Source organism: Passer montanus, unplaced genomic scaffold (genome assembly GCF_014805655.1).
Source record: "Passer montanus isolate IOZ18808 unplaced genomic scaffold, ASM1480565v1 scaffold13, whole genome shotgun sequence".
NCBI lineage: Eukaryota > Metazoa > Chordata > Aves > Passeriformes > Passeridae > Passer > Passer montanus.
The window spans coordinates 10,619,803-10,645,264 of record NW_024359832.1 but is presented as its reverse complement, the minus strand read 5'-3'; the positions used below and the strand labels follow the sequence as shown (position 1 = coordinate 10,645,264).

Below are 25,462 nucleotides of genomic sequence, written 5' to 3'. Positions count from 1 at the left end.
TCCAGCTATTTCTGCATGATTACAAATTATTCCTTGTACTTGTCCTGTAAAAACATCTAGCACAAGAGAGACCTGGGACTACAGAAGGAATTTAAGGAAAAACTAGGAAATTGGTTGATCCTTAAGTCTCAAAGGGCAACTAAGAGAAGAAATTACATTCATGGCCTTTGAATCAGTCTTTGAAGATCAAACTACCATGACAGACACATGTGCAAAACATGTGTCTGCAAACAATGGCTGAAGAACATATGTTACTTGGATGGATTGGCAGTGCAATGATTTATACCCTGGCATCTCAAGTAGGACTCCAGGAGATTTTCCCTCCTAGCTGCTGAGCCCAGACTTTCTGGAATCTTTATGCTCTACCTGTTATCTCCTTGTGGACTGCGAAGTGAGCTGGGCAGAGTCACAGTCTTGCATAACAGAACACACTACAAAAATATCAACAGTTTTTCAGTGTTCAGAAGTGGGTTCAAGTCTAAGAAGAAATGTCTATGATAGACTGAGTGAAAAGACACTTCTTCTAGGAATGGGTTCTCCAGAACAGTCCACTGACAGTTTCTTGTACATCCCCCTAGCCTACAGCACTAATTCAGTACTTACAGCGGGAAGCTGCAGGACTAAATGAGCCATTGTTTTAATCACATATGACAGTCTGATGTTTGCACACACAATATCTGATGCTCATGCCTACAGAGGCTGCTAGGATGGAGCATTAACCTGGACACTATTTTGAAACCCCTTGACTGGCTCATTGGATATTATAGCCCCTATTGTATTTACACAAAAGACAATACTAACCATACACAGAAAACCCAACAAATCTAATCCAGCAGCTGGACTTTTCATGACACAGAAATATACATAAGAGAGAAGGTAAACTATAAGATTTGTAACAGAGAGAATAGTAAATGTGAAAGTTGTTCCTCTTGTTAATCCAGTGCATGTTACACAAATATTATGGGACGAGAACCACAGTTGATAGAACTATTTCACACTACAAACTCCTTGTTTTTCACTTGATTCTGTCAGAAGTGTTGACTTACATTTTGGGTCAACTCCTCCTTCCCTTTATATCAATGGATGTTTTGCAACTGATTTTTGTAGTGCTACTGCTTTTTTCTTCCTTTGCAGTGATGGCCCATTATTAATTATTTTATCTTGCTGTAAAGTAAGTGAAAAATAGAAAATACAGCGAACAGAAGAAACATACCATGAAAGCTCCAGATAAGCATTGAGAGCTTTTCTGATTACATGACCTAAGTAGCCATTCTTCTCTGCAATATGTTTTGCCCAGCTGTGGAATAGAACAAACAAAAAAACAATGGTCATGCTCCAGTAATGTTATCCCAACTCACATAGACTCAAAGAACACAAAAGGGTATGGGATCACCATCTGACTTCTGTAAGACAAACTATGGGATTTAACAGTAGTCACTGCATCAATCCTGTGACAATTGACTGAGAACATGAAGTCCATTCATCTCTGTAAGTGTATTAGAGACATCCTATGTTTTTTTATCAGAAATGTTTTTTAGGAAAACAAACAGAAGTTAAACGATATGCTATCAATAATTATCCGCCTATTTTTGATGCAAAATGCCAATTCTACCACATCACCAGTATTTCTTCAAAATAAAAAAAAATAGCAAGGCTTTGTTAAATAAAACCTTTCAGAGTTGTTTGATACAATCTCTCTGAGTTGTTCTGGAAAAAAGAAGAAGTAAAAGCACTCAATATCTCTTAAAATCTACTGGTCATCTAAATAATATACATACTCATGCAGATCAAATATTACTGCAGAAGAACCTTTTGCCACAGAGGTAAGCACTGTGAAGTACAAGGCATTTAAGCCATGGACTTAAAAATCAACTAAGAATCAAAATAATCATATCAGAAATATATTCTCCTTTTATAAATGGTTTCCTTACTTACATTACAGCTTTTTCTGGATCTCTAGGAAAGTCTTCCATATTTCCTGTGATGTAATACAGAGAGCATCGCAAAGTCCCTTCTATATGTCCTCCTTGGGCAGCTTTATAGAAATAGCGTGCAGCAACTGTCTGTGAAGAAACAAGACATAATTAGCAACTCTTCATTATTAATCTTTATTGAGATTTCTTTCTCAGGACTCTTTTCATCAATAGAACAAAAATAGGGAGGTGGCTAATGAGGGTAAGATAATTACAGTTAGAGTACTTAGACGAAATGAATTATTCTAAATTTTTAACAGTTTAGGCTAGAGAAAGTTTTAAAAAACATATACTCAGGTAATATATGGAACATCAAACAGAAAAGTGTCCAAATGTTTAACTAACACTCGCTAACACAAAAGTCTTGCATGCACTGACAAAGAATTAGTTATTCACTAGTAGGAAGATTATTAAGGCATCCTGGAAAACAGAACTTGCGATGCCAAATGAAGGCTGTGGAGCAGCAGCAATTCTCTGTATGTTCAGCAGACCATAACTACAGTGCTCAAATCTTTGAAACTGGTTTATAAAAGATAACACAGATGGAGTAAGCAGGGCCAAAGCTACAGAGGTAGGAAGGTTGTGTGACTCCACATTTTACCCTCAAGAACAGTAATTGGTAAAGTAAACCAAACCCAGCATACAACCCAAAATATTTATTTCAGGAAATTTTAAACCATCAATATATGCTTTCTGTTAGTGGGCACAGACTAAACACTCCTTCTTGCCATTGGCTTTGATGAATAAAGAAACCTGGGCACTTTTAGGTGTACTCTTATAATCAGTCCACTCTGAAATGTCTTTTGGTCCCTGGGGAAGGAAAATGTGTTTGCCAGATGCATATGTTGGTGAGCACTGCTGCTGTTGACAGCAGAAATGCTCACTGTCTGGAGTATATCCAGATCTCAGAACTCAAAGGCCACACTGGAAACATTTTTTAGCTGACGACATTTATTACAGTCTACCTCACTACATTTTTGCTGCTGTTCATACACTTCCAAGTTAATGAAAAGAAATATAAATAAAGTAGACCATTCCTATTAGGGGAAAATTTATTTTGCACATATGTTAATGGGTTCTGTCACAGAAAAACAAAATACTGCTGTCTACCAGGACTGTATCAAATAGTTACATTTCCAAGTCTGGATTGGAGGCCTCTCACTGCAGTTCTGAGGCTCACAGAAGCTGTGTGAACACAGAATAGCTGTTCATGGGTTCAGGGACAAGGTTGTGCTTCTTTCAGTTATTGTGGAATCCCTTCCCTAAAAATTTTCCAATTCAAAACTGAGAACCTGAAAGGTCAGATGATGTGAGAGCACACACTATCCTTCCTGGCTGCTGTCACTGGAAGGAGTAAAACCTGCACCTGTTTTGTTTCTAAATTAAAAGAATACAAACACATGCATATAATTTTGACTGAGATATTTGAGCAACATCTCTCTCCCTAAGCAATCTGACTGAATCCCCCAGTAAAATCCTTCTTTATGATAAAAGGTATCAAATTCTAACTTAGGGTGAACAGAGCAATCTCAAGAATGAGGCAAAAACTTCTAAAGTGGGCCCAAATGTAAGAAATAGTACCATTAAGTATTTACTCACTTGATTTCTACCAGGTACTCCGGGGTAAATCCCATCTAAATATAGGACACCAAGGTTGTATGATGCATCTGGATTTCCCAATTCTTCAGCAATTAACCAGTTCTTGGCTGCTTTTCTGTAGTCTCTTTTAAAATTGTGGTAATACCATCCTAATCCATTCACTGCCTGGGGCAAGCCCTTAGGGAAGGAGAAGAGCAATCTCAGGTCACACATTTGATTCTGCTTTTTGTCACTTTTGGAACTAGGGGTTATAAAGCTTTTTTTACCACACTACTTTTCTCTGTGGCCTTGTATATAGAGTGAGGAATAAGACTCCAGTGACATCTTATTCTACAGAGTCTCAGCCGTGACTTTCACTTGTTGACAAGAACAAACTGTGACTATTTTTCCCCTGTCTCCTCTTCAAAGCTAAACAGGACACTTGTTCTTGTGAACTCCCAGAAACTGGTTGACAGGATTAGCAATCAAAAAACCCACTTTTAAACTAGAACATTTCCTTGAGAATAAATAGAAAGCAATGTACACAGAACTTTATAACGGTACTTTCAAAACGCATTTCACCAACATCATACAGATCAGCTTAAGATATTGCTATTGCTACAATAGCTGCATCTTTGCATCTTGGCTCAAGAGAAAATCTTGAAACAGTTTTTATTGTTGTTGCAATGAGTCACCACTTCCTTGCATAAACTAGTGGATCATATGGGGCTGTAAGTATGCCAGCAGTGTTACTAACTTGAACATTAAAACGCAAAAGCTGTTAAACTTTTCAATAATTACAATGTTGGTTTTGTATAGAAAATGTGCATTAGAGCATAAGAACCCAAGTATTTGACTGCAAGGAGAGTAAGGAAATTGATGTCTCTAGGAGTCTTCCAGGAAGCTGTTCCTCAGATCCTGAATCAAAGGTATTTTGATCACGTCATAAAAGCCTCTCAGTTTATTTAAGCCTTTCCCAAACAGGGGAACAGTAGAACAGATAGTCTCTCCTGCTCCAATGGAATCCCAGAATTGGCACAAATCTTTTCTGATAGTGATCACCAGTGAAGTCCTACTGTCAAAGCCAGTAATTTAACTAATTCTGGTTCTAAGAGTTAGGAATATATTCAAGGTCTAGGCACTCTTTCATTTTTATTCTAAGGACCAGATCACGGCCTGGGTAACCTGGCTGTCCTAAATCATTAAATGGAGTGAGGCTCCTCTGCTCAGTGGTGCTCAGTGTTTCTCCCTACTATGGAAATAAATCAGGAGACTTTGGGACATCCAGGTCTTCTCCCTTAATGCTTGGGAGTATGAGGCAAAAACATACTCCTGGATCAAATAGTCAGTCTGTAAATCACTTAACTAACATCAAGTTCCACAAGATGTAAGTAGAGAATTTTTTTTTTCTTTCACAGAAATTTTGGCTGATTTTGAGTGGTCTAGTCTCCCAACTTGGGCAAATAAGGCTTCCATCATTCATGGTGATAACACTGGAAGAAGCAAGCAGTATGACAGAATTATGGTAAGAGGCATTTTATATAAATCATAGTTATTAGCACCTAGTACAGAACTACTCTAATAAAATATTTATTGCATTTTACCTTGGCTGCTGCTTTCTTCATCAATTCCAGTGCAAGCTTTATATTCTTTTTCACACCTTGACCCTAGGAAACAGATATGAGAAACAATCATTGTTTACAAATGCAGGCTGATAAAAATTCACTTATGCACATCCAAAATGCCTTATAATATTGATACCATTACCTACTAAGTGTCATTCAGCTTTAAACAGTTACAAAAAAAAAGCAGCTTTGTGTTCATCCTTCCTTTACAGCTTTACAAAATCTCAGTGATTCAGTCCAGAAACAAATATTTCACCAGTATATTCAAGTGATTTTTATGGGTAAATAATATCACAGATCTTTAAGTTTGAGCAACTAAGTAAGAATAAATAGCATTTAAAGGGGCATAGGTTGTGCGCAGTTTGGCAGTGAGTAAGAGGTCTCAGCTCTCCTGAAAAGGTGTTTGAGTATCTCTAGAGGAAATACACAGATGTCATGCTTATGATGTCCACATAAAATAATTCCAGACCCAGGTAAAACAGATTACGTGTGCTCAAAATTACTACAAGCAAAACTTAAGCAAGCCTTTCCAAGAGAAAAACCCTCCATTGTCAAAGGAATGAGATGAAGACCTAACAGTTCCTCACCACCTAAGCTTTAGTGCTTGAATGTCTTATAGGTGACATCACTTAGCTGACACACCTTATTTGACTTGGGTGAGGTCATGCTTCAGTTTAGCATCTTCTGCCTACTGCTTTAGCAGCGGAAAACTATATGCATTCAGTGATAATTTAATTCCAATTTAAAAAAACAACCTAATAAAGTGCATTCTAAGAAAGGATCAAACTTCTACCTATACCTCTACACCAAAGCCTATGCCTACTAGCTGGTTGGATTCTTGAGGTGACAAGACATTAGGAAAAATTAGGATCCTCAATTTGGGTGGTATTTTGATCCTGAATATGGATAGGAATAAAGTAAGATTGTTTTTAACTTGCTCTTTTTTAAATTGTGTGCCTCTTTTTGGTAAAAATCAACATTAGCTTCACACCTACTGACTGATTTTCAGAGTAAATCTAGAAGCACTTGCATACACTCTTACCATATGTCGCTGCAGATAACTTAAAACCTCATGTTAAAGGAACGACTATTTTGAAGTGAAAACATGAAATATGACTTACCTTAAACAACACAATGGCATAATCATATATCAGCACTGGATCTTCTGTTTCTATTGCACCCTTTGCATACCATTCTATTGCAGCTTCAGGATTTTTTGCCACTCCTTGTTGGCCCCAAAACAGCATCTGAGCCAAACGTTGCTAAAAGAAAACAACTTAAATAGCAATGCTGTAAATGCTAGTATTGAAACTGGAATTGCAGGAACAGACTTTTGCAGGCTTAGAGGCATTTCAAATATGAGAAGAAACTAGTATACACACTCAAGAGTTTGAAAACAACTGGTAAAAAGGAATATTCAGAGAGTGTTTCAGTGGTGGAATGTACTAACTCTACAGCAGGCTTATTTCTACAGTCAGTATCATAGAGTCTGGATTGATTTAAGAGCAGAGATAAGTGACAGACAGATTTGATGCATGTAAATGGCTCAGTATTACAATATACTGCTACTGGTCTCAGATCAGCAGCAGTAATTGCAATGTATCAAATACAAAGCCATAAAAAAGGATCAGAGAAGAAGGCTGCCAAGACTTGAGGACTCTTCCCTTCTGCCTTGTATCATTGTTATGGCTTTTGCATGAATATTATTGAACAGGAACATCAGAAATAGTCCAGGCCCGGAAAAAAAGATGCAATTCTGAGTGGAAGGAGAGAAATCTGTCTGCTCTCCTCTGCAACTTTCCTACATGGTCTATAGATGTACATTCCTGAGTGTATTTAAAACCAAGAATAGGGAAATGTATTGCTTTATACCTGTGCAGCTGCATTTCCTCTTGTTGCTTCATGTTTTAACCACATAAAGACATCACCATTTTCTTTTGTTTGAGATTTTAGCAGTTCATCATCCATCAGTCTTATAGTTTCAACAAATGCCTGAAGAGTAAGTGAACAGAAAAAAATTAACTTCCATGTGAATATCACAATGAATTTCTACATCTGCTACCAAAATGAAAAGTTGTCCATTTGCTACTTAATCCTAAAAATTCATGATCAGTTCTGGATTTTAAAATTCTCATCACTCCTCTACTGGCCAGTGCATTAAGAACTATCCACAGTAAAAAAAAACCATTTAAAACATTCACTGCTTTGTTTCAAAAGTAAGTCCATTCTACAGCGAAAAGATACGCCAAGGCACCAACAACTTAAAAAAAAAAACCCCAAACCACATTTTGGTTTTAAATGCACTTAAAAATGACAAAGAAGTGTATTTAAGTCCTTCTATTAAGGCTTTAATATTTCTATAGAAATCACTTTCAAAAGATTAAAAAAAGACTGGCAGAAAGCTTGGTAATGACCTGACCCACAGCACTCTTATCTAGGTAGGTCTGCCAGCTTTTAGTTCTTCAGCAATTAGAACCTCTCTGGTTTTGTACAATAATCATGCTTTCTGATAAGCCAGAATTCTAGCACCAGCCTACCTTGACTATTCTTTACAAGTAAAGTTGTCTTACGTCCTGTTAGCAGCCTATTCTAAAATTATTTTATTGTAACTTTATCAGATAACTATTTAACGACCAAGTCCTTACATTTGATTATAGAAAAGGTTAAAGTATGGAGAGGATAATTCATCTTTTGCAGGAACTTCATGATGTCTGTCTATTGAAACAGCAGATCGGTTGCTTAATAAACACATCCAATTATATTAATAATTAAAAATCTGAGGGAGGATTTGGGGGCCAAGAATACAGCTTGGACTTTAATAAAAAACAGGCTTCTGGACAATTCTGAGGATTTGAGTCTGATATTGATTTTGATTTGCCCTTCCTAAGAAACACAGTAATGATACCTACATATAATTTGGGGGATTTTGTAACAATCATTGGATCATAGAATGATTTAGGCTGGAAGGGACTTTTCAAGACCATTTAGTCGAATGGCCCTGCCATGGGCAGGGACACAAATCAGATGAGCCAACATTTGTAAATCAAGACCAAAATCTTCTGGCTACATAATATAAAAATAACTTGCACAGAAAAAAAATCACTTATAATTCTTTTACCTGTTCCCCTTTTATATTGTGTTGATCCAGGGATGTCTTTATTGCAATATTGCTGTAATAAGCATATGACAGCTCCAAATCAAGTGGATAGTTATTAATCCCTTGGTAATGTTTATAGCCAAGATTCATCACAGAAAGTCTCTCGTTCCCCTGAGCACCAACCAAACTATATAGCAGTCCCTGGCAAAAATCAACAGACATAAACAAGAGTGAATTCTCTGCACATTTAATAAATTAAGCACTTCCCAGGAAATTTACAGGGAACAGAATGTTCATACTGGTAGCTGATATACTAGCTATATTATGTAAACACAGTTACAGAAGCAAACACAGCCCCTAAAGTAGTCAAAGTGTCTTATGTTTGCACAGAGACACTGGAAAGAAAAACTAGGCTCTAAATATTTTCAAGTATTGCATTTATTCTGTCATCACTAAATGTGCAGCAGTTTTTTAATGTCATTTTACTACAGTGTTGTTTATACTCTGACACTTCTTATACTCAGCAGTGCCTTAACTAGTCCCAGTGATGGCAGCTGGAGTTTTCACACTGAATTCTGTGGAAACATATGGAAGCTAACAAACAGCATTTGAGAATCTTACCCTAGGGATCTGACAGGACTAGTATGATGGAATCTATGGCTGATAAGGTTTCAGCACAAATCTCCCTTGAGATACAGGTTAATTGGTCTATGCAACACACATTTGCAAAAAAAAAAATTCAGCACTACTATTATTTTTCACCTGCACAGTAAGAAAACCAGTGGTGTCCCATCTGTGCTGGATATTAGATTGTTTCCTACACTACCTGAAGCAGATCCAATGATGAAATGACTTAGCCTCCATAATAAGCACGGTGTACTCTATAATTAGGGTATAAAAAAGGTTCCTGTCTAAGGTTTCTTGTTTTTGAAGAATTTCAGGTATGCTTTGTCTCTGATTAGCCTGTAAGAGGTTACTCTGATTTAGTGTCCTCTAACCACAAGAGACAAATCTGCTATTCTTTATAAGTGTTTTATATTTTACTATTATACCACAATTAAATATCTTGTTGGCAATTTTAGTGTTGCCTTCTTCCCCTGACATACAGACACCTTCCCATTATTGACCTAGAACACATTGAAACATTGCAGTTATTTGCAAGCTGCCTAAGACGTCAGGAGTTCTCAAAATCTGCAGTTGCTCAGTTGAAGCACAGTTACTTTTCACAAGAGAAAACTGTTCTACATTGGTTACCCTTGCTCTTTTGACCATAACATACTCAGTGTCACATTTTTGCACACTCTAAAATCAGACTTCTTTCCTGACTGTACTAAGCAAGCTTTCCAATGTAGATTTGCCTGATCTGGGACTTTTTTCCTACCTGTCGTTCAAATGACTGTGGGTGACTCAAGGGCTCTTACTCATCCTTGCTGCACAGGAAAAGCAGTACTTTCCATGATGTCCACTTTACCACCTTTTTCAGATCTTCACTGTATCACTAATGTCCCTGTTCTGCTTGAGCAGGATAAAGATTCCCACCATCAGGTCTTCATAAAGATATCACTGCCATCAAGGTATTTATTAGTAGCTTTATTGGAGAATCCCTTCAACCACCTGGATCTGAGGGCCGTTTCACCTTTTTTAATTCAATGGATCATCCTATTTCTTAACTGTCTTTAAAGGTAATTAATTTCACAGACATAACAGCACATGTTAAATATAGTACCTTTATACGATCCACAGGCACACCAAGACCTGTTTCAAATATAACTGCAAGGAAATAGGAAGCCTTATGGTATCCACAACAACTGGAATCCATCAGGAGAGGGACAGAGGAGCCCAAATTGCTGAGGCCATTGGCACTGGACAGACCTTTCACAACCTTCTCAAATATCCTCCGGCCAACTTCTACAACTGTATCACTTCCATCTTCTAACACCAAAAATAAAATATAGAACACACAGTTGTTGGAAGAGTTAAAATTAGGAATCAATTTCCCCAGAAACTGAATAATACATTCTGATTTCTCAACCTGAATGGTATTCTCAATGCAGGCAAAATTCCTAGAGAAATAAGGTATTACTAAATATGAAGGGTGAATAAAAATCCAAAAGACCATCTCAAAGTAACTAACAACTAAAAACATAAGGATATTTCTTTGGTTCTTTCTACCTAATAAGCCATCCTTCCATTTGCAGCATATTGCAACATATAAGCCACTTAATACTCCTTTATTTAGTTAATATGAAAAAAAAATGTAAAACACATTAAGTCAAATGATACTAAACTATACAACAAATATTGTTGAGTTATTTAAGAACAATTTTAAAAAAGAAACATGATTACCATCTGGACTACTGAAGTCCATCTCTTGTAACAGTTTGAACAAAGTGTGGTACTTTTCCCTGAGCTCTTTTCCCCACATGAAACCATCACATTTGGATTTTTCTCCGTATTTGTGAATCAGCTCCAAATAATAGTTTTCATAGTAACCTAGAGGAAGCAACATATTTAACACATGAAAGCTGACTTTTTGGTCTTGAAAAGAAGTTTCTGACAGAAAAAAATTGTTTCTAGTAAACTAAAAATTCATGGACAAGATGAGCACACCCTTACACAAAGCTAAAACTCACCCAATTAGCATGGCCACTTACAAATACATTTAGATTTCTTCTTCCATACTCTGGTCACAACACATTCAACTGAATTCAAATTAGAAACATAAGCTAGTTTTCAGCACACATTTAAGCTATGCCATTCTCCTTTCACCAAAGTGGACACTTGAGCAGAAACCTGTTAATTACTGAGTGTTAGACAACTGTTCTAGCAAAATCCACCCATTTTCCACCCATTTTGCTTTACAGTCATTTTGAAAACGAAATGGAAGAAAGGCAATTGCATAGCAAAGCTTGAGAGTCTTTCTTTGTCCCTTTAGGCACCTGTCTTATTAGAGAAGACATATCAAGATGATGTAAGTTTTTATTTCACGATACAAAAATATTTGCAGGGACAAAACTCCAGTTTTAGCTACCAGTAATGAGACTAAACTCGTCAAATTGCATTTTTTTCTTGTTATGGCTGAATTTAGTTTTACTTTTGATAACCAGATTGTTAAAGGAAAGAAAACAGGTCTCCAAAGATGACAGTTTAAAATTCACATCATAGATTAACACTTACAACTTCTGTGTGTTTTTTCGCCTTGCCTCACAATATATCTGTAATCATAAACTATTTCTTGAATGTCCATACATCTCTCATAGTAAAGTTCAATTTGTTCCACTGTGTCTTTGTCATGAAGAGGATTAGAAATCTGTAAAAAGGCAAATGATGGATAAATGGCATCCCCAGTATCTGTTGTCCTGTATGCTCAGCTAGAAAGATACATAGTACACAAATAACAAAAGGAAACAGATTGTTCCCTGATGCTGGCCCCAGTAGACCACTGTCTATTTAAATGGTCAGCATAATCCAAAAGCACAGATGAATTTCCAAAACTGACCAAACCCAAGTGACTTTTACCATCAGTTTCATCAAAACCACAGATTAATCAAATATATCCAACACTGTATCATCAGAAACTCTGGGAACAAAGCAATAGTGAAAATATTTAATATATTTAATATATATTATATGATTAAAATTATATCTATATTATAAAATATAGATCTACAAACACTGCTTTACACACTCACTTCCCAAAGTATTATCTTTTAGCATTTGAAATGGTAACTAATATTGCTAGATTTCAACAGAAAATCATCATATTTGACATATGTACCCAGATACTACTGTGATTCATAACTAGTTTATCACTTGATGAGCACTCCATCTGAAAAAATAAAATATATCACAGTTGGCTGCTAATATTTCAGCATTTCCAAGTAGTGCTTCTGCTTACCTGTTCTGTTTCCAACACATTGAGGCGATAGTATTTCACAGGTCCAAAGAAAGCTTCAATACCATTTACGTACCCACTGCCTCCAAGAACGAAGTACCCAGCAGTGTCGTCATAATAGAAATCTTCCCTAAAACTTGAGAACATGAAAGAGAAGTAAGCTGACTATCTAGAGGTACTGTGAAAGAAGAAAGAGAAATTAGTATTTCTCAGAATTTCTGCAACTGATGGTCCTAAGCTTATTCCAAGTATCTTTTTCTTTTGTCATATATTTATTCTAAAATTTGACTCTGCAACTTAGTGGGACAAATTATGGAGTAAATGTAACAAATTCCTTGCCTACAAATGTATTAAACCAGTAGGGGTGTTTTACTCTTCTGACCTGTAAGTATCTTTTGATATTTTATACATCATTACTTAAGCTCATTTTTTTCTATTCCACCTTTCCCTTTCACTTTTCTAAAATCAGCATATAAAAATGCAATTTGTCTCCTAGAGTTATCATCTGCAAATTATCAATTTCTGAATTTAAAGCATAGCAGAGAAGGAACAATCCTGAAATCTGCCATGCAGTTCACTGTTACGTAGTTTCCTTATTAACAGTGGCATTTTTAAATTATTTGCACAAGAGTCCATCTTAAATTATAGTGAAAGAAAACAATTAAAAACCGATGTAAAAAATATTCAGTTGCATAGAATAAAGGATAGAGTGCAAATACTTTTGGTAGAAATTTTGCTCTCTAACTAAGCAAAGCAAGTAAGAATTTCCCTGGTGAAATACTACCTCTCACAGCAACGGTAAAACTAGACTTCAGTAAAGCCAGAAGTTCATTTTAAGACTGACCTTAATGCCACTGACCTGCCAATCAGTTTTTAGTGAGGGTTATCAGACTCTAGTAGTACTAGATCATGCACCACTCATGGCATTAACAAAAATATTCAGCTCATGCTTAATGTAAACACAGTAAAGCAAACTGGTTTTGAAAGCATAGTGTAGAAAAAGACCACAGACATTTTCAAAATCGATTAGTATCTCAGTTACAGACTTGTGCTATCCTTCTCCCATTCTCTGTATCTGAACATACAAACACATATTACTCCACAAAGGGGAAAATGCTCCTTACGTAAAAGATTGATGATGATGTCTTTTCAAATTCTTCCCAACACTGCTTACTTCGATCTAAAAAGCACAAAACATTAATTACAATAAAAGAAATGTTATAGGGTACATTTATTACACTGTCTAGTTGCTCCTGGGGAGGTTTAAATTGGGTGTTAGGAAATATTTCTTTACTGAAAGGGTTGTCAAGCACTGGAACAGGCTGCCCATGTTAATTGTGGAGTCACCATCCCTGGAAGTGTTCAGGAAACAAGTGGATGTGGCACTCAGCACTGTGGTTTTAATTGATATGGTGCTGTTTGGTCAAAGATTGGACTCGATAATCTTTGAAGTCTTTTCCAGCCTTAATGATTCAATGATTCTTGTTGATCCACAGCCCAAAGTCCTTCTCCCCAGGGCTGTTCTCAATCTACTCTCTGCCCAGCCCGTGTTTCTGCCTGGGATTCCCCTGACCCAGGTGCAACACCTCACACTGGGACTTGTTGAACATCACAAGGTTCACATGGGCCCACCTCTCAAGCCTGTCCATGTCCATCTGGATGGCATCCATTCCCTCTAGCATCTCAACTACACCCCACATCTTGCTGTTAGAAAAGTTGCTGAGGGTGCACTCAATCCAACTCAATCAATCAAAGTCGATTTTCCAAAGCTGGATGGTCTGAACATCACCTCACAACTTTTAGTTTTAGATTTTTCACTTTTGCTATGTGACCATAGACAGTTTACAGTGTTTCTCTTAGCCTCAGCTTATTAAGGAGCTTGTCAGTTTGTAATTCAGTAGCAAGAATACCTGTCCACCCTTAAAGGAGAGATCCAGTCGAAACCACTGCTTAAGAGGAAGGCTGAAGCTAGTTTTCACTGCAAGGTCATCCCCTCTCATGAGATGCATCTGAATATGTACATAACCTGAGAGCAAAAAAGGAAGAAAAATGAAAAATAAACACCACAGAAACATTAACAGCAAGAATGGGTTTACTAACGCGTTGTTCACAGTGATTCTGTCCTCTTCATCCTCTTCATCACCAATAACACAAATCTGGCACTCACCAAGCCAGATTTGTGCCATACATCAGAGAGTCCCACAGAGAGTGCTCCACACTTCAGTTACACATCTCAGATGCTGATGCACAGTATCCCACATGAAACCACAGGCTGAAAACCAGTGTTAAACAGACTAAACCTAAGGGAGACTTGTCACATTGATCTCGAACATCAGAAAGCAGTTGTGACTTGCAGTAAAGAGCAGAAGGGACAGTAAACAATGGCATCCACTCAGTGCTCAACTGGTGGCACGTGACTGCAATGATCAAGTACAAGATGACTCTACCCTCCACTTTTTGCACTTTTTGGACTTGCAGAAGCTATACTCATGGTCTGAGCTTTTAAAACCCAAACAGGCTACTATGATAATCTAGTCTAACACTGAGAATAAAACTGGCCCTAAAACCTCACAAGGCAAATCTCCTATTAAGCTGATAACTTCCTTTTTTTTTTTTTTTTTATTTTGGTTCTTCAAACAAAAGCATCCAGTTTATAATGGACAAATTAATTATTGAAATTGGCTACATGACAGAGAAAATGAAAATGACAAAAATAACAGAGAGGAAGAGGTCATTTGTCAAACTTGCAAAGAAGGAGGGGAAAAAAAAAGTATTATGAGAATTCCAGGTGTGCACTTTTAAAATTCTGCATGGTTATTTCCTCTGTGAGCCTGCCAGCCAGCTCCCAGCCTTCTTCTGACAACAACAGACCCCCACTACAAGTATTGCAAGACTAAGACAGTGTTTTCTTCTGGATCAGGGAACCAGACTGGTTCTTGAACATTGCAACATAGGCAAGACCTTGAATGACTTTGACTTTTTCTGAGGCTATTTCCAATTATGAAAAATTTTCATGTTGTATATATATAGGAATTAAGATAAATTTAAAATAACACTTCAGTAATAATAAGAACGTTTGTTCATTGAGGTAAGACATTTTAATGTCAATGTATGTTCCTGGCTGTAAGATACAGCTTATTCTCCTGACAAAGCAGACATTTCTGAAGTTAATGAAGATTAGATGCTACACAACTACTACATTTTCTCCTGTTAATTTAGTGGCTGCTTTCCTACTGAGGCACTATAGTCAAAAAGAAGCATTTTGCAAAGGATCAGTTTCACAAAATAGGTCTGATAATATATTTTTAGAAATGTTATTCCTAGGCACAGATCAATAAAGACTGTACTAGACCGCTTCTGAAAGCCATTAATAATATCCCTTACCTTCCTCATTTAGAAATACAGCAGGAGTACCATACATTTCTTTTGAATCAATAAAATAGAGTATACCACACAGATCCTTTTCACAGTGATGGAGTAAATATAGCCAGATTGAAACGGTGAACCTGTATGAGAAAAACAAGAAATTCACTCCTGATGAGAAATGAAAGCTCTCTATATAGAAAAGCATGCATTTTACTTTAATTTAGCAAACCTGTGTCACACATGTAATCTTCAGAACAGAACACATCCTCTACAGTAAAAATCTTCAGAAAAACCACACTGAAGACTCTTGGATCTTTGATCTCTAACCACAGACTTTTGTTGTAACAAACAGGAGAAGAGAGTAAGGAAGTGTTATATGAATCAATTCCGGAATGCCAGGTCAGAGCTACTTCCAGATCCTACACCACCAGGGAACTGAGAACACAATCAAGACAAACTGGAGCCAACCTCCCCCACGCAGACTCCAGTACCAAACCCCAGATGCATGGTCTTTCATCTTGATTGCCAAAGCCAGTAAAAACTATAAGCCCCGCCTTCTGTACTACAAGTGAACTGTGAAAATATGCTTGGGAGAAGCAGTTAAAAATGAGTCCATCCTCTGGACAGTACAGATAGGTATGAATAGCTGTCACAGAAGTATCATAGCATGAATAAAGGTGGAGCCTCTGCACACTATGGAACAGTGCAAAATAAAAAACCAAACACAAACAGCACTATGTACTTAGAAATTTCTGTTCAAACCTGGTTGAGGCACTAAAAGCAGAATTTATACAACATCCAGTTTTAAGGAGTTCCTCTGTGCCAAACTAAATCTGCGTCCGTGCTCTTAACAGAAATTTGATCACACTTATTTCTGTAACATTGCCACAGCAGTTAGGTCAATGCTGAATGACTTTGAAAATCGTACCTCCAATGTACAATTCAGCAAATCATAATAATTATTATCATATCTGATTAAATAGTTCACTTTTCTTAGTAACTTTCAGAAAGAGATAGTTTTTGCATTTCTGTAATTAATAAAAATGGTCAATATTTCTTTATAATACTTTAGGATTGGCTCACCTGGCCTTGCTTCTCTCTCAAAAAATTCCTTAACACAAGTTCCTTGTATATTTTCCTAAACTAAATCACTGTAGGTCTGAAAGCCTAACATCTGTTCTCCGGCTTTAAAAAAAAATGCAAGGGTGATTAAGTTCTCCCTGATGGAAACTATGCTTTAATCAGCTAATAACACCATTTTCTCCAGAGATGGTACATGGGTGAGGTAGAAAGTTTTGTAAATTACAATCACTTGCAAATTGATTGCTAGAACCTACAGGCAAACACTGTGCTTCTAGAAATACTGCTTGTGTGTTCATGCTTATATATTGCTCTCTTCAACTTTCATCTCTGCCAACACAGCAAACTCAAATGCCTCAGTCTCCATTTAATCCTTGATTGTCAGTCTGAGACCATGTTTGTTCTGGACACATTTCTTGGGACAGAGTTTGGGACAATGCTGACTCATTTCATATCCCCATTGCTGCAGAATGCCAAACAGCATGAGCAGTCCCTTACAGTCCCAGCCTGTCCCTGCTGCAGGCTCAAACGACAGTCATGTATCTTGGACTCTTTTTACAAATCCCTGACTGAAGCCTAACAAGTATCTCAGATTAATCTGCTTCTGTTAACTTTTTGTACAGTGGGGAACCACTGCCCACATACACAGAACTGAAAAAGAACTGAAGAGAACTCTCTTCCTCTTCCTAACAGAACTACCCCAGGCTGTCACACAACCACAACACAAAACACACTGAAGACATCACCTGAAGGCAAGAACTATGTGGAGCAGATAAAAAGATGCATAAATTCATGCCATATACTTTACACTACAGCTTAAGTGCCTCCGTGCCAGAAGCAGAATGCAATTGTGCTGGTGAGCAAAGAGCAGCAGGCTGCCACTCATCCAGAAGAGACCAGGAGCTAAAAATTGCTCTGTATGGCTTCAGTTATGGTTTGAGAGCTAGTAATTTGCATGCAACCTGTGCTCTCTGGCAAGTCATCTTGGCACTCTTCTTGAGACCACAGGCCAAATGGAAACCAGCAGGCAAGTTCCAGTTCCTGTAATTATTTCCTACTTCTGTAATAATGTTGCCAGGGTGAGAGCATCTGGTGGAAGGGAGGGATATTTATGTATATACCTCCCTTCCACCAGATGCTCTCACCTCTTTTCCCCAGAAGTTGCAAAATATGACTGGAGAGTTGTGACAGTTTTGGGAAGGGGGACCAGAGCACAGCAAGATGAGCGTTTCCTCTGTAACTGAACAGTGTGCAGAGGCTAAGGAGCTGTACTCCTGTCTAAATAGGAAAGTTTACACAGCAATGGTAGAAGGAAACAGAGTGAACTCAAGCTGGAACACTAATCTAGGCACAGGATTCTATCTAGCGGCTTGTCAGGTACAAAATAAACTAGAGTGGGAATTTATAGGGCTAAAGGTGCTTCATGCTGCAGGAAATGCTACTCTGCTCTTGGTCTGCAATGTTAGGAGTGCAGATCTGTTTGTAATGTAGAAAACCTGAGGTTAGCTAGTCATGAGACATCAGTCTGATCATGACAGCAGGAAACAACAGCTAACTCACCCTCCTAACTGTACCTAACCCATTCAGTTAATCTTCAGTGGCATCTCTTACACAGCACTGCACTAACACATACTGTAAGTACCTTCCTGAGGTTCAGCTTAAGCCTATCCAAAACTGGAATCAGAAGGAACTGCTAACTAGGCTCCTTTTGCATCTTTTCTGAAATTAGTAGGCAGTATTACTTTAATTTGTGGTAAAGCCCAAGAGTTTAAGTACATTCTATAGCCTTCAAAAACCAAATACAGCCCCGGTCAGTTACTCGCCTATACTTACATGGGATAATCAATCTGATGTTGTCTGACTGTCTCAAGTTCTCTGTTTTCAAACTGTTCAAATTTCTTCACAATTCCTGTTTTTTCCCCACTGGAAGCATATATAAATTCGAGAACCTGGACACCATCTGTAAAATACAGTCTTTCTTAATCCGACAGACAGAAAAGCATAGAAACTAATTAATTAGCTCACATTCCTACAGTCAAACATTTAAAGTACACAACTGATTCAAAGTTAACACAAACTCTCAATAAGTCCTTAGATACACGTTCACTTGATGCTGTTAAATACATTACAGTCTTGGACCAATAACCCATGAAAAGTGAAATTGAGCCTGTTTCCAGATGGAATTAGAAGCAGGGAAAGAACAGACTTATTTAAATCTAAGATACTTAAGGAACCAGTTAGTAAACGAGAAGTCCTACTTTATGTTATTCACTTAAATCTCATCCTATCTTTAGTTATGCCTAAGTGACATTTCTGCACATCTCTTGGACTTGCTCTCCATTTGTGCCTCTCTATATTATATGTATGCATAGATACCAATTATGTTCTTAACTGATGTGAATAATCCTGTAATGAAACTGATAAAGCTGTCCCTCCTGAGAAACAGGAGAAAAATCTTCAAGGCCATGATGTATCATCAGCTTGCCTAGAGAAACCCAAAAAACAAACAAAAAACCACCAAGAAAACAATAAAATAAACCAAACCCTGAGTAATTTGTTACAATATTATTTTAAGAATCAAAATTTGAATATTATTTCCTCCTATTGTCTATTAAACTGATTTAATTGAGAATAGAAATAGATAATACAGACAATAAGATGTTTCACAGTGTTGTCAGATATCACATGCTGTCTCCAACAAGTATTTCAGAAAGCCCTCAAAGGAAGCAAGATGTTCCCTGTTCTTCAGAGTGCTTACACACCAGTGTAGTGAAAATAAATGACATAAATGCCATTAAGGGATTTTCTCAGAGAGAACCATTTAGAAACAAATGTTCTTTTTCCTTCTAGGTTCTGCTTTGAGCACGCATTGGGAGCAACAGAATTGTCAGCAAGTGTAAAGCTAGAGATAGGCAGGCAGAAAAAAAAGAACCTAAAAAATCTAGAAAGCAAAGTTGTTTCCGTAATCTATACTGTTGGCAAGACATGATTTTTTATTTAAAACTACTACTTTTTTCCTAAAATGCTTGTTCATAATGGTTGTACAGAAAAAAAAAAGAGGTGCTGTAAAGCTTAGCTCACTACAAAGACTTGAAAATAAAAACACACCTCTGAGTGTGAGGCCATCATTTTAAGCAGAAGGAAACCACTTGTGTGAAAATTATGTGTACATGAACTGCAGAAGTGATTCTGAATTAATGCAGTAAGGGACTGAAGAACTCTCTCTGAAGATAAAGGAATGATGTCTACTGACTCTGGTGGGTTTTGACTAAAATTGTTTGAAAATGCTGAGGTAACGGGGCCAGGCTGCTACCTGCCTCCAGGCTGGCTGTGATGAAACAATCTGAAGAGCAGGATGGCTTCAGCAACTTGCAGCTCTAACCTCACAGTTATGGAGATTACATGTTCAACAATGCTTCCCAAGTAAATACTACTGTATGTAATATTTACTATTTACTACCAGTAGGCACTTTTTACCAGAGATGTTATTTGTTTCCTTGGGGAAGAAAAGTGACATTGCACCTACCAGTTTCATGAGGGCACTGAGGTATCCTATTGGCCTGGAGCATCCACAAATAGTCAGCACCCCACTGAAGACAAACTTTGTGGTCCTTATATGGCCGTTCAAAGGGTGGAACTGCCTCTAAAAACGTGTAATTCTTGGCAACTGCAGCCTGGTAGTCTTCATTCTGCTCATCACCATAGTTGCTAGCTGATCTGTGGCTAATCCATGCGTACAGTATCACACTGTGCACGATTATGGAGTTTCTGATGATGTAATCATCTCTGTAAACCATGATGCTTGGAAATTTCAAGTGTACTTGTCGAGTTCTGCTAACATAAAGGTTCTTCTCATCCTTCCATCTCCTTCTATACACTGGTACACCAGTCCTGAACTCAGAGGAAGCTACTGCTTCTAAACTGACAATACAAGGCTTAGAACATAAATACTGAACTGAAACTTCAGAATTGTTAAGAACTTTCTTTTCTAAAATGTTTAAATAGATAAAATCTACATAATCCATATTCTTCTGAAACTCTGGAGTAACTGCTGTTGTCTGTAATGTCTCCTTTCCAAAGGACAGCACAAAATTCTGGAAGAAAACCCAAAACACAAACATGTTAACCAGAGAATCTATGTGATTATTCATACACTCACGATAATAACAGAACACTGCACAAGCACATATATACCATACTTTTACTTCAAAATATGAGGTTTCTTTTACCCAGCAAGTAGACACGGATTATTGGACAGATATCATCAAGATTTTAATGGCAACAACATCCCTACATCAAGGCCTCAAAGTTACACATGCTTCTACAAACAAACTGTATTTACAGGGTGTATCCTTCAGCCCTTATGCAAGCAGAATCCGGTCTAAGATAGCAACTCACACGTCACGCTATTTAAACATGATCCTAGGATCGGGCCTAAGGAGTGTACATGAAAATGTACAGGCATACATTCATTATGTATCATTGTTTGCTAGGATTGCTACAGCCTGATGTTTCTGCATTTTCTTAAAAAGTTAGCTAATTTTGTTACCTGTCATGCAGGTCCCTGAAGGACAAAATAACAACAAAGGCTTCCTAAGAATTAATTTTTGTGAGGTGTTTCATTTTTGACATGTTCCTATTGTGAAGATGGACTTGAAAATCAGAGCAGCAAGACCAGCAGGCTGAATTTGCTCAGCTTTTGTCTCCACAGCTATGCACATTATATACAGCTTGAGAGTGAGTGCCTGGACATGCAACAGGATTATCCTCTATGCTGAAGTTCTTGTCTCTAAAGCTTCAAACAGCTTCTTTTCATTCTGCCTTGCAGTCAGCATCCAGCTTGATGCACTGCCAAGGATACTGGGGATTACTCAGCTCTGAGGGCAAGCCACCAGCACAGCAGCTCTACCAAGTCCCCTGGTCTGTCTAAAATATTCACAATTGTCACTGAGGATTACTCAAAATGAGATTAAGATTGCTTAAAATGAGATCTATCTTGTGTAGGGGTAACTTTTAATTTTGCTAAGATTCAACAAATTAAAATAAAATTTATCTTGGATACCCACCTTGGATTGATGCCTTTTCCCTGTGTTTTTCAAAATATTTAAAGAGTTTGGCCTATCATCAGTACATTTCTAATAATAGAAATTATGTGCTGTGCACCTGGAGGGCTAGACCTTGCCCACAATCCAATCTGGGGATCAGTAAAAGTCCCTAATGATAAACTATTTTGCTTTTTATTTCTTGAGAATATGTTGACACTCCTTGAGAGCTACACTGAAAAAACATCAAGCCAGTAAGACCTGTGAAGGTGTAAATACTAGGAAAAGTCAGAACTAAGTTCTATACCACTTCCTTGCTCCTACAGATGAGGATTTTTGGATTTTTTTTTTGATAACCTGTGTGATCAAATGGTATTTTTTCCCCAGTTCCCTGCCTCCTTAGAGGTGCAAAAGAGCTCAAGGCTTGTTAGTGGAATACGACTATGCATAAGGTGCTCTTTACTTCAAGACCTTGACATCATTAAGGTCAGACACTGGAAAATATAACTGAATGAGGGAACTTTTGGACAAAAAAGCTAGATATCAATGCGAGCAGATGGGTATCTCTAGATCATTTTATTTAGTGTTCCTAGGGAACTTGTCACTTTAACCACTTTCCATACTTGCACCCAAATGCTCTTAATCTTCTTGTATCTGACAAGAAACACTGCAAGTGAGATGTGCAGAGATGCTGAACACTGATAAATGTATGTAAGCACCAAGATTTACACCTTAAACAAATAAAATGCTAAAAACCCACAAAACACTATGCAACTCAGTATTTTGGCTTCCTACAATAGGCAGTCTCATCAGAGCAACAGCCTTCTTCTCTGCCTTGTTTCCCACTCCACAAAAAGCACATTGGTTAGAGCACAGTGCTAATAATGCCAAGGTTGTGGGTTTGACCCCTTTGTGGGCCATTCACTTAAAGAGTTGGACCCAATGATCCTTTTGGGTCCCTTCCAATTCAGAATATTCTGTGATTTTGAGATATTGTAAAAACTATGCAAACTGAAGGGGCTAAAAAAGGAATAGCAATAGGAGGTTGGTGTCCATTGGAACACATGGTATGGAGTCTGTCACATGCTGGAATAACACACGTACACAAATACTGAGATAAAAGTTGATGAAAGCCTTGATTTTAATACTAATTTGAGTACCTTTAAGAACTTCACTTGACTCAAGATATTATTCTTTTACATTTCCAACACAATTCTTCTTTGGTTTAAACACTTCCAAAAGCATTAAAAGCCCATAGCAGCAACAAATTATCCTAAACCTCTTTTATTTGATGGTTATAACTTTGGTTTAAACACTTCCAAAAGCATTAAAAGCCCATAGCAGCAGCAACAAATTATCCTAAACTTCTTTTATTTGATGGCTATAGTGAATATTTCTTGATCTTACAATAAAAAGTACTTGTAAGTAGCTTAATCTTTGTGATAAGGGGGCTTTGTCATGAGGAAGATGGCAACATACTATGAACACAATGCATTATCAAAGATGCAAAAGTCTACCAGGTAGATACTAAAAAGCATAGGGGTACTAACGTGTGCTTACCACACACACTTACTGCCAAAACACACACAGGCAGCTCTCAATCTTCTCAGTGGTTATCCACTACAGAGCAATGGGAACTAGACTCCAGCAAAGACAGCTTGGGTCTGGCACAGTTCATTAACAAAAATGAAGTAGTGTATGGATATGTCCATCTGATTTCCAGTGAATGGCAGAAATTTTGTGGTGGAGGATCCCAAAGCAGTAAGCTCTGAAACCCAAAGCCAGGTCTTTGCAGAACAATTTCCATGCTGCTCCTAGAACACTTAAGCACAATGCAACACAACTGCTGATGCCTAAGTTTAGCTTCAGCTCTGCTGATCTAGTGCCTTTCCCGTAGTGCCTGATCTGCTAAAAGGCTCCCCATTTCACTTTGTATTCTTTGGTCCCTGGGTATTACTTGAGGCCTGTGCTGCCAAAATGCATGAAGTATATTTGAATCTGCTGTTACATGCCAGCTAAAAAACCCTTCTGGAGGCTCATGCACTAAACAGCCTGGAGCTAAGAACCCTGAGCAACCCCACAATGATGGTGGCCTGGCAGAGACTGCAGACCATGGCTGAGTCTCTGTTACCACTTGGTTGTGGCAACAGAGTGTGCATCATCTCAATGTTCCTACTTGGTGAGGAAGCCTCTTCCCTTCCTGTTATATCAGACAAGGCAGAGTTAAATGTGCATCACCCCTGACACAGAACAAGGATGAAAAGATTACACATTGAGTGTGATTATGAGACTTAAATACAGAAGTTTTCCAGCACACTAAAAAAGCCAGCTACGCTGATTCAAAATATTATCATGAACTAGGCAAAGTTCAAAAGACGGACATAAAGGCTTTGCTGTGTGGGGCAACTTAGCCATTAAAGCTGTAAATGTTTTTGGGTTTTTTAATTTCTTAAATCCTGCTGAATGTGAATGAATTAGCCCAAGTCGTCCCATCAGATCTTGGGATAAAATCAATGTGGGAGAGAAACACTGCAAGTGTAAGGAAAGTGAACATTTTCAGTAGTGTAATAATAAAGAAATGATTGAGCAAGTATTCTTTCATTTGCTGGAGATCTCAACAGCACCCTCCATGAGTTCAGCCCGGCAGAAATTCCACAAAACCCTATGAAACCTGCACCTGTTTGCACAAAACCTGAAGATGACTGCAGTTCTTCACCTGCAAATGCCCAACACGTCATGCTACATTTTACGACGTGTGAAAAGAAGACATGACAAAGGATGTTGATCTGCTGGTCTCCATCAGCACCAACATCGTACAGGCACACGAACACTTTGACCAGAGCTTACACTTAGCCACAAAAAGATGAAAAAGTAGTTTAGTAACTGGCCCTAAAGCACAGTTGTTTCCGTAAGCCAGTGCAGCACTATGTTCAGTCGTGCATCTGTACGCAGATGTCAAAGGCCCTCCCATTTTCCCCACTCTAGAAGTTTATCGTCACCCAGGGCAGAAAGCTTAACACTTGGATGTGAAGACTCGGCGCCCCCCAGCTCCCCAAGACAGGCCCCAGTGACCCGGGGCTGGGAGGGGGCGCGGAGCCCGGCCGGACAGCCGGGCTGGCTCCGGGAGGCGGCCGCGGCCCGTGCCCCCGAGCCCCGCCGGCTCCGGCTCCGGCTCCGTGCGGATCGACCCGCGGCCCCGCACGGGCCGGCCCCTGCCGCGGTGCCGGGGCTGGGTCGGGACGCGCGGGCAGGTGCGGGGCCGGCGGCACTCACCGTGAGGAGGACGAGGAGCAGCGGAGGGGGGCAGCGGGGCTCGGCCGGGGGCTGCATGCTGCTGCTGCGGCGGCGGTGCCCAGCGCGGCACGGACTGCGCGGCCGGCCCGGCGACAAGGATGCGGCAGATCCGGCTTCCTGGAGGAGGGGCCGCCGCCCGGGCAGGGCAGGGCAGGGCCGGGCCCCGCTCCGCCGCCGCAGGTGCGGACGGGCTGGGCCAGCAGTCGCCGAGCCCCGGCCGTGCTGCGCAGCTCCTTGGCGGCTCCTCGCAGCAGGCGCCGGGCGGCGTCCCGGGAGCGGAGCGGCGCGCCGGGAGGGATCCCCGCGCCGGGCCGCTCCCGCCCACTCCCCTGGCGGCTGCCGCCCTTTGGCCTCGGCGCTGCGCTACCGGCGCAGTCCCGGGCCGGGACAGCTCCCGCTGTCGGGCGAGGCGCTTTAGGGCAGGGCGGCGGGGCTGGGGCGCATCGCCTCGGGCTGCCCGGGCCGGGCTGACAGCGCGGCCGCGCCGGCCCCGTGCCGCACTGCGCCCCGCC

General features: G+C 39.1%; 1 protein-coding gene across 3 annotated transcripts in view; it reads right to left on the bottom strand.

The window, feature by feature from the left end:
- SEL1L3 (SEL1L family member 3) overlaps positions 1–25,062 on the bottom strand; it is a 33,701-nt gene extending 8,639 nt beyond the window's left edge. For 2 of the 3 annotated variants that reach the window (XM_039698996.1, XM_039698998.1), the window contains exons 1-17: positions 24,930–25,062; positions 20,141–20,708; positions 18,448–18,574; positions 15,553–15,674; positions 14,079–14,194; positions 13,293–13,348; positions 12,172–12,304; positions 11,451–11,583; positions 10,620–10,766; positions 10,000–10,205; positions 8,295–8,474; positions 7,049–7,168; positions 6,298–6,438; positions 5,156–5,218; positions 3,573–3,749; positions 1,936–2,063; positions 1,214–1,297 (exon numbers count right to left, since the gene is read on the bottom strand). In XM_039698996.1, coding sequence (XP_039554930.1) covers positions 1,214–1,297; positions 1,936–2,063; positions 3,573–3,749; positions 5,156–5,218; positions 6,298–6,438; positions 7,049–7,168; positions 8,295–8,474; positions 10,000–10,205; positions 10,620–10,766; positions 11,451–11,583; positions 12,172–12,304; positions 13,293–13,348; positions 14,079–14,194; positions 15,553–15,674; positions 18,448–18,574; positions 20,141–20,708; positions 24,930–24,986 — 2,558 coding nt within the window. In that variant the 5' untranslated portion in view covers positions 24,987–25,062. The remainder of the gene's footprint in view (positions 1–1,213; positions 1,298–1,935; positions 2,064–3,572; positions 3,750–5,155; positions 5,219–6,297; positions 6,439–7,048; positions 7,169–8,294; positions 8,475–9,999; positions 10,206–10,619; positions 10,767–11,450; positions 11,584–12,171; positions 12,305–13,292; positions 13,349–14,078; positions 14,195–15,552; positions 15,675–18,447; positions 18,575–20,140; positions 20,709–24,929) is intronic. The other variant, XM_039698997.1, reaches the window with a different exon arrangement.
- Between the last annotated feature and the right edge of the window lie 400 nt (positions 25,063–25,462).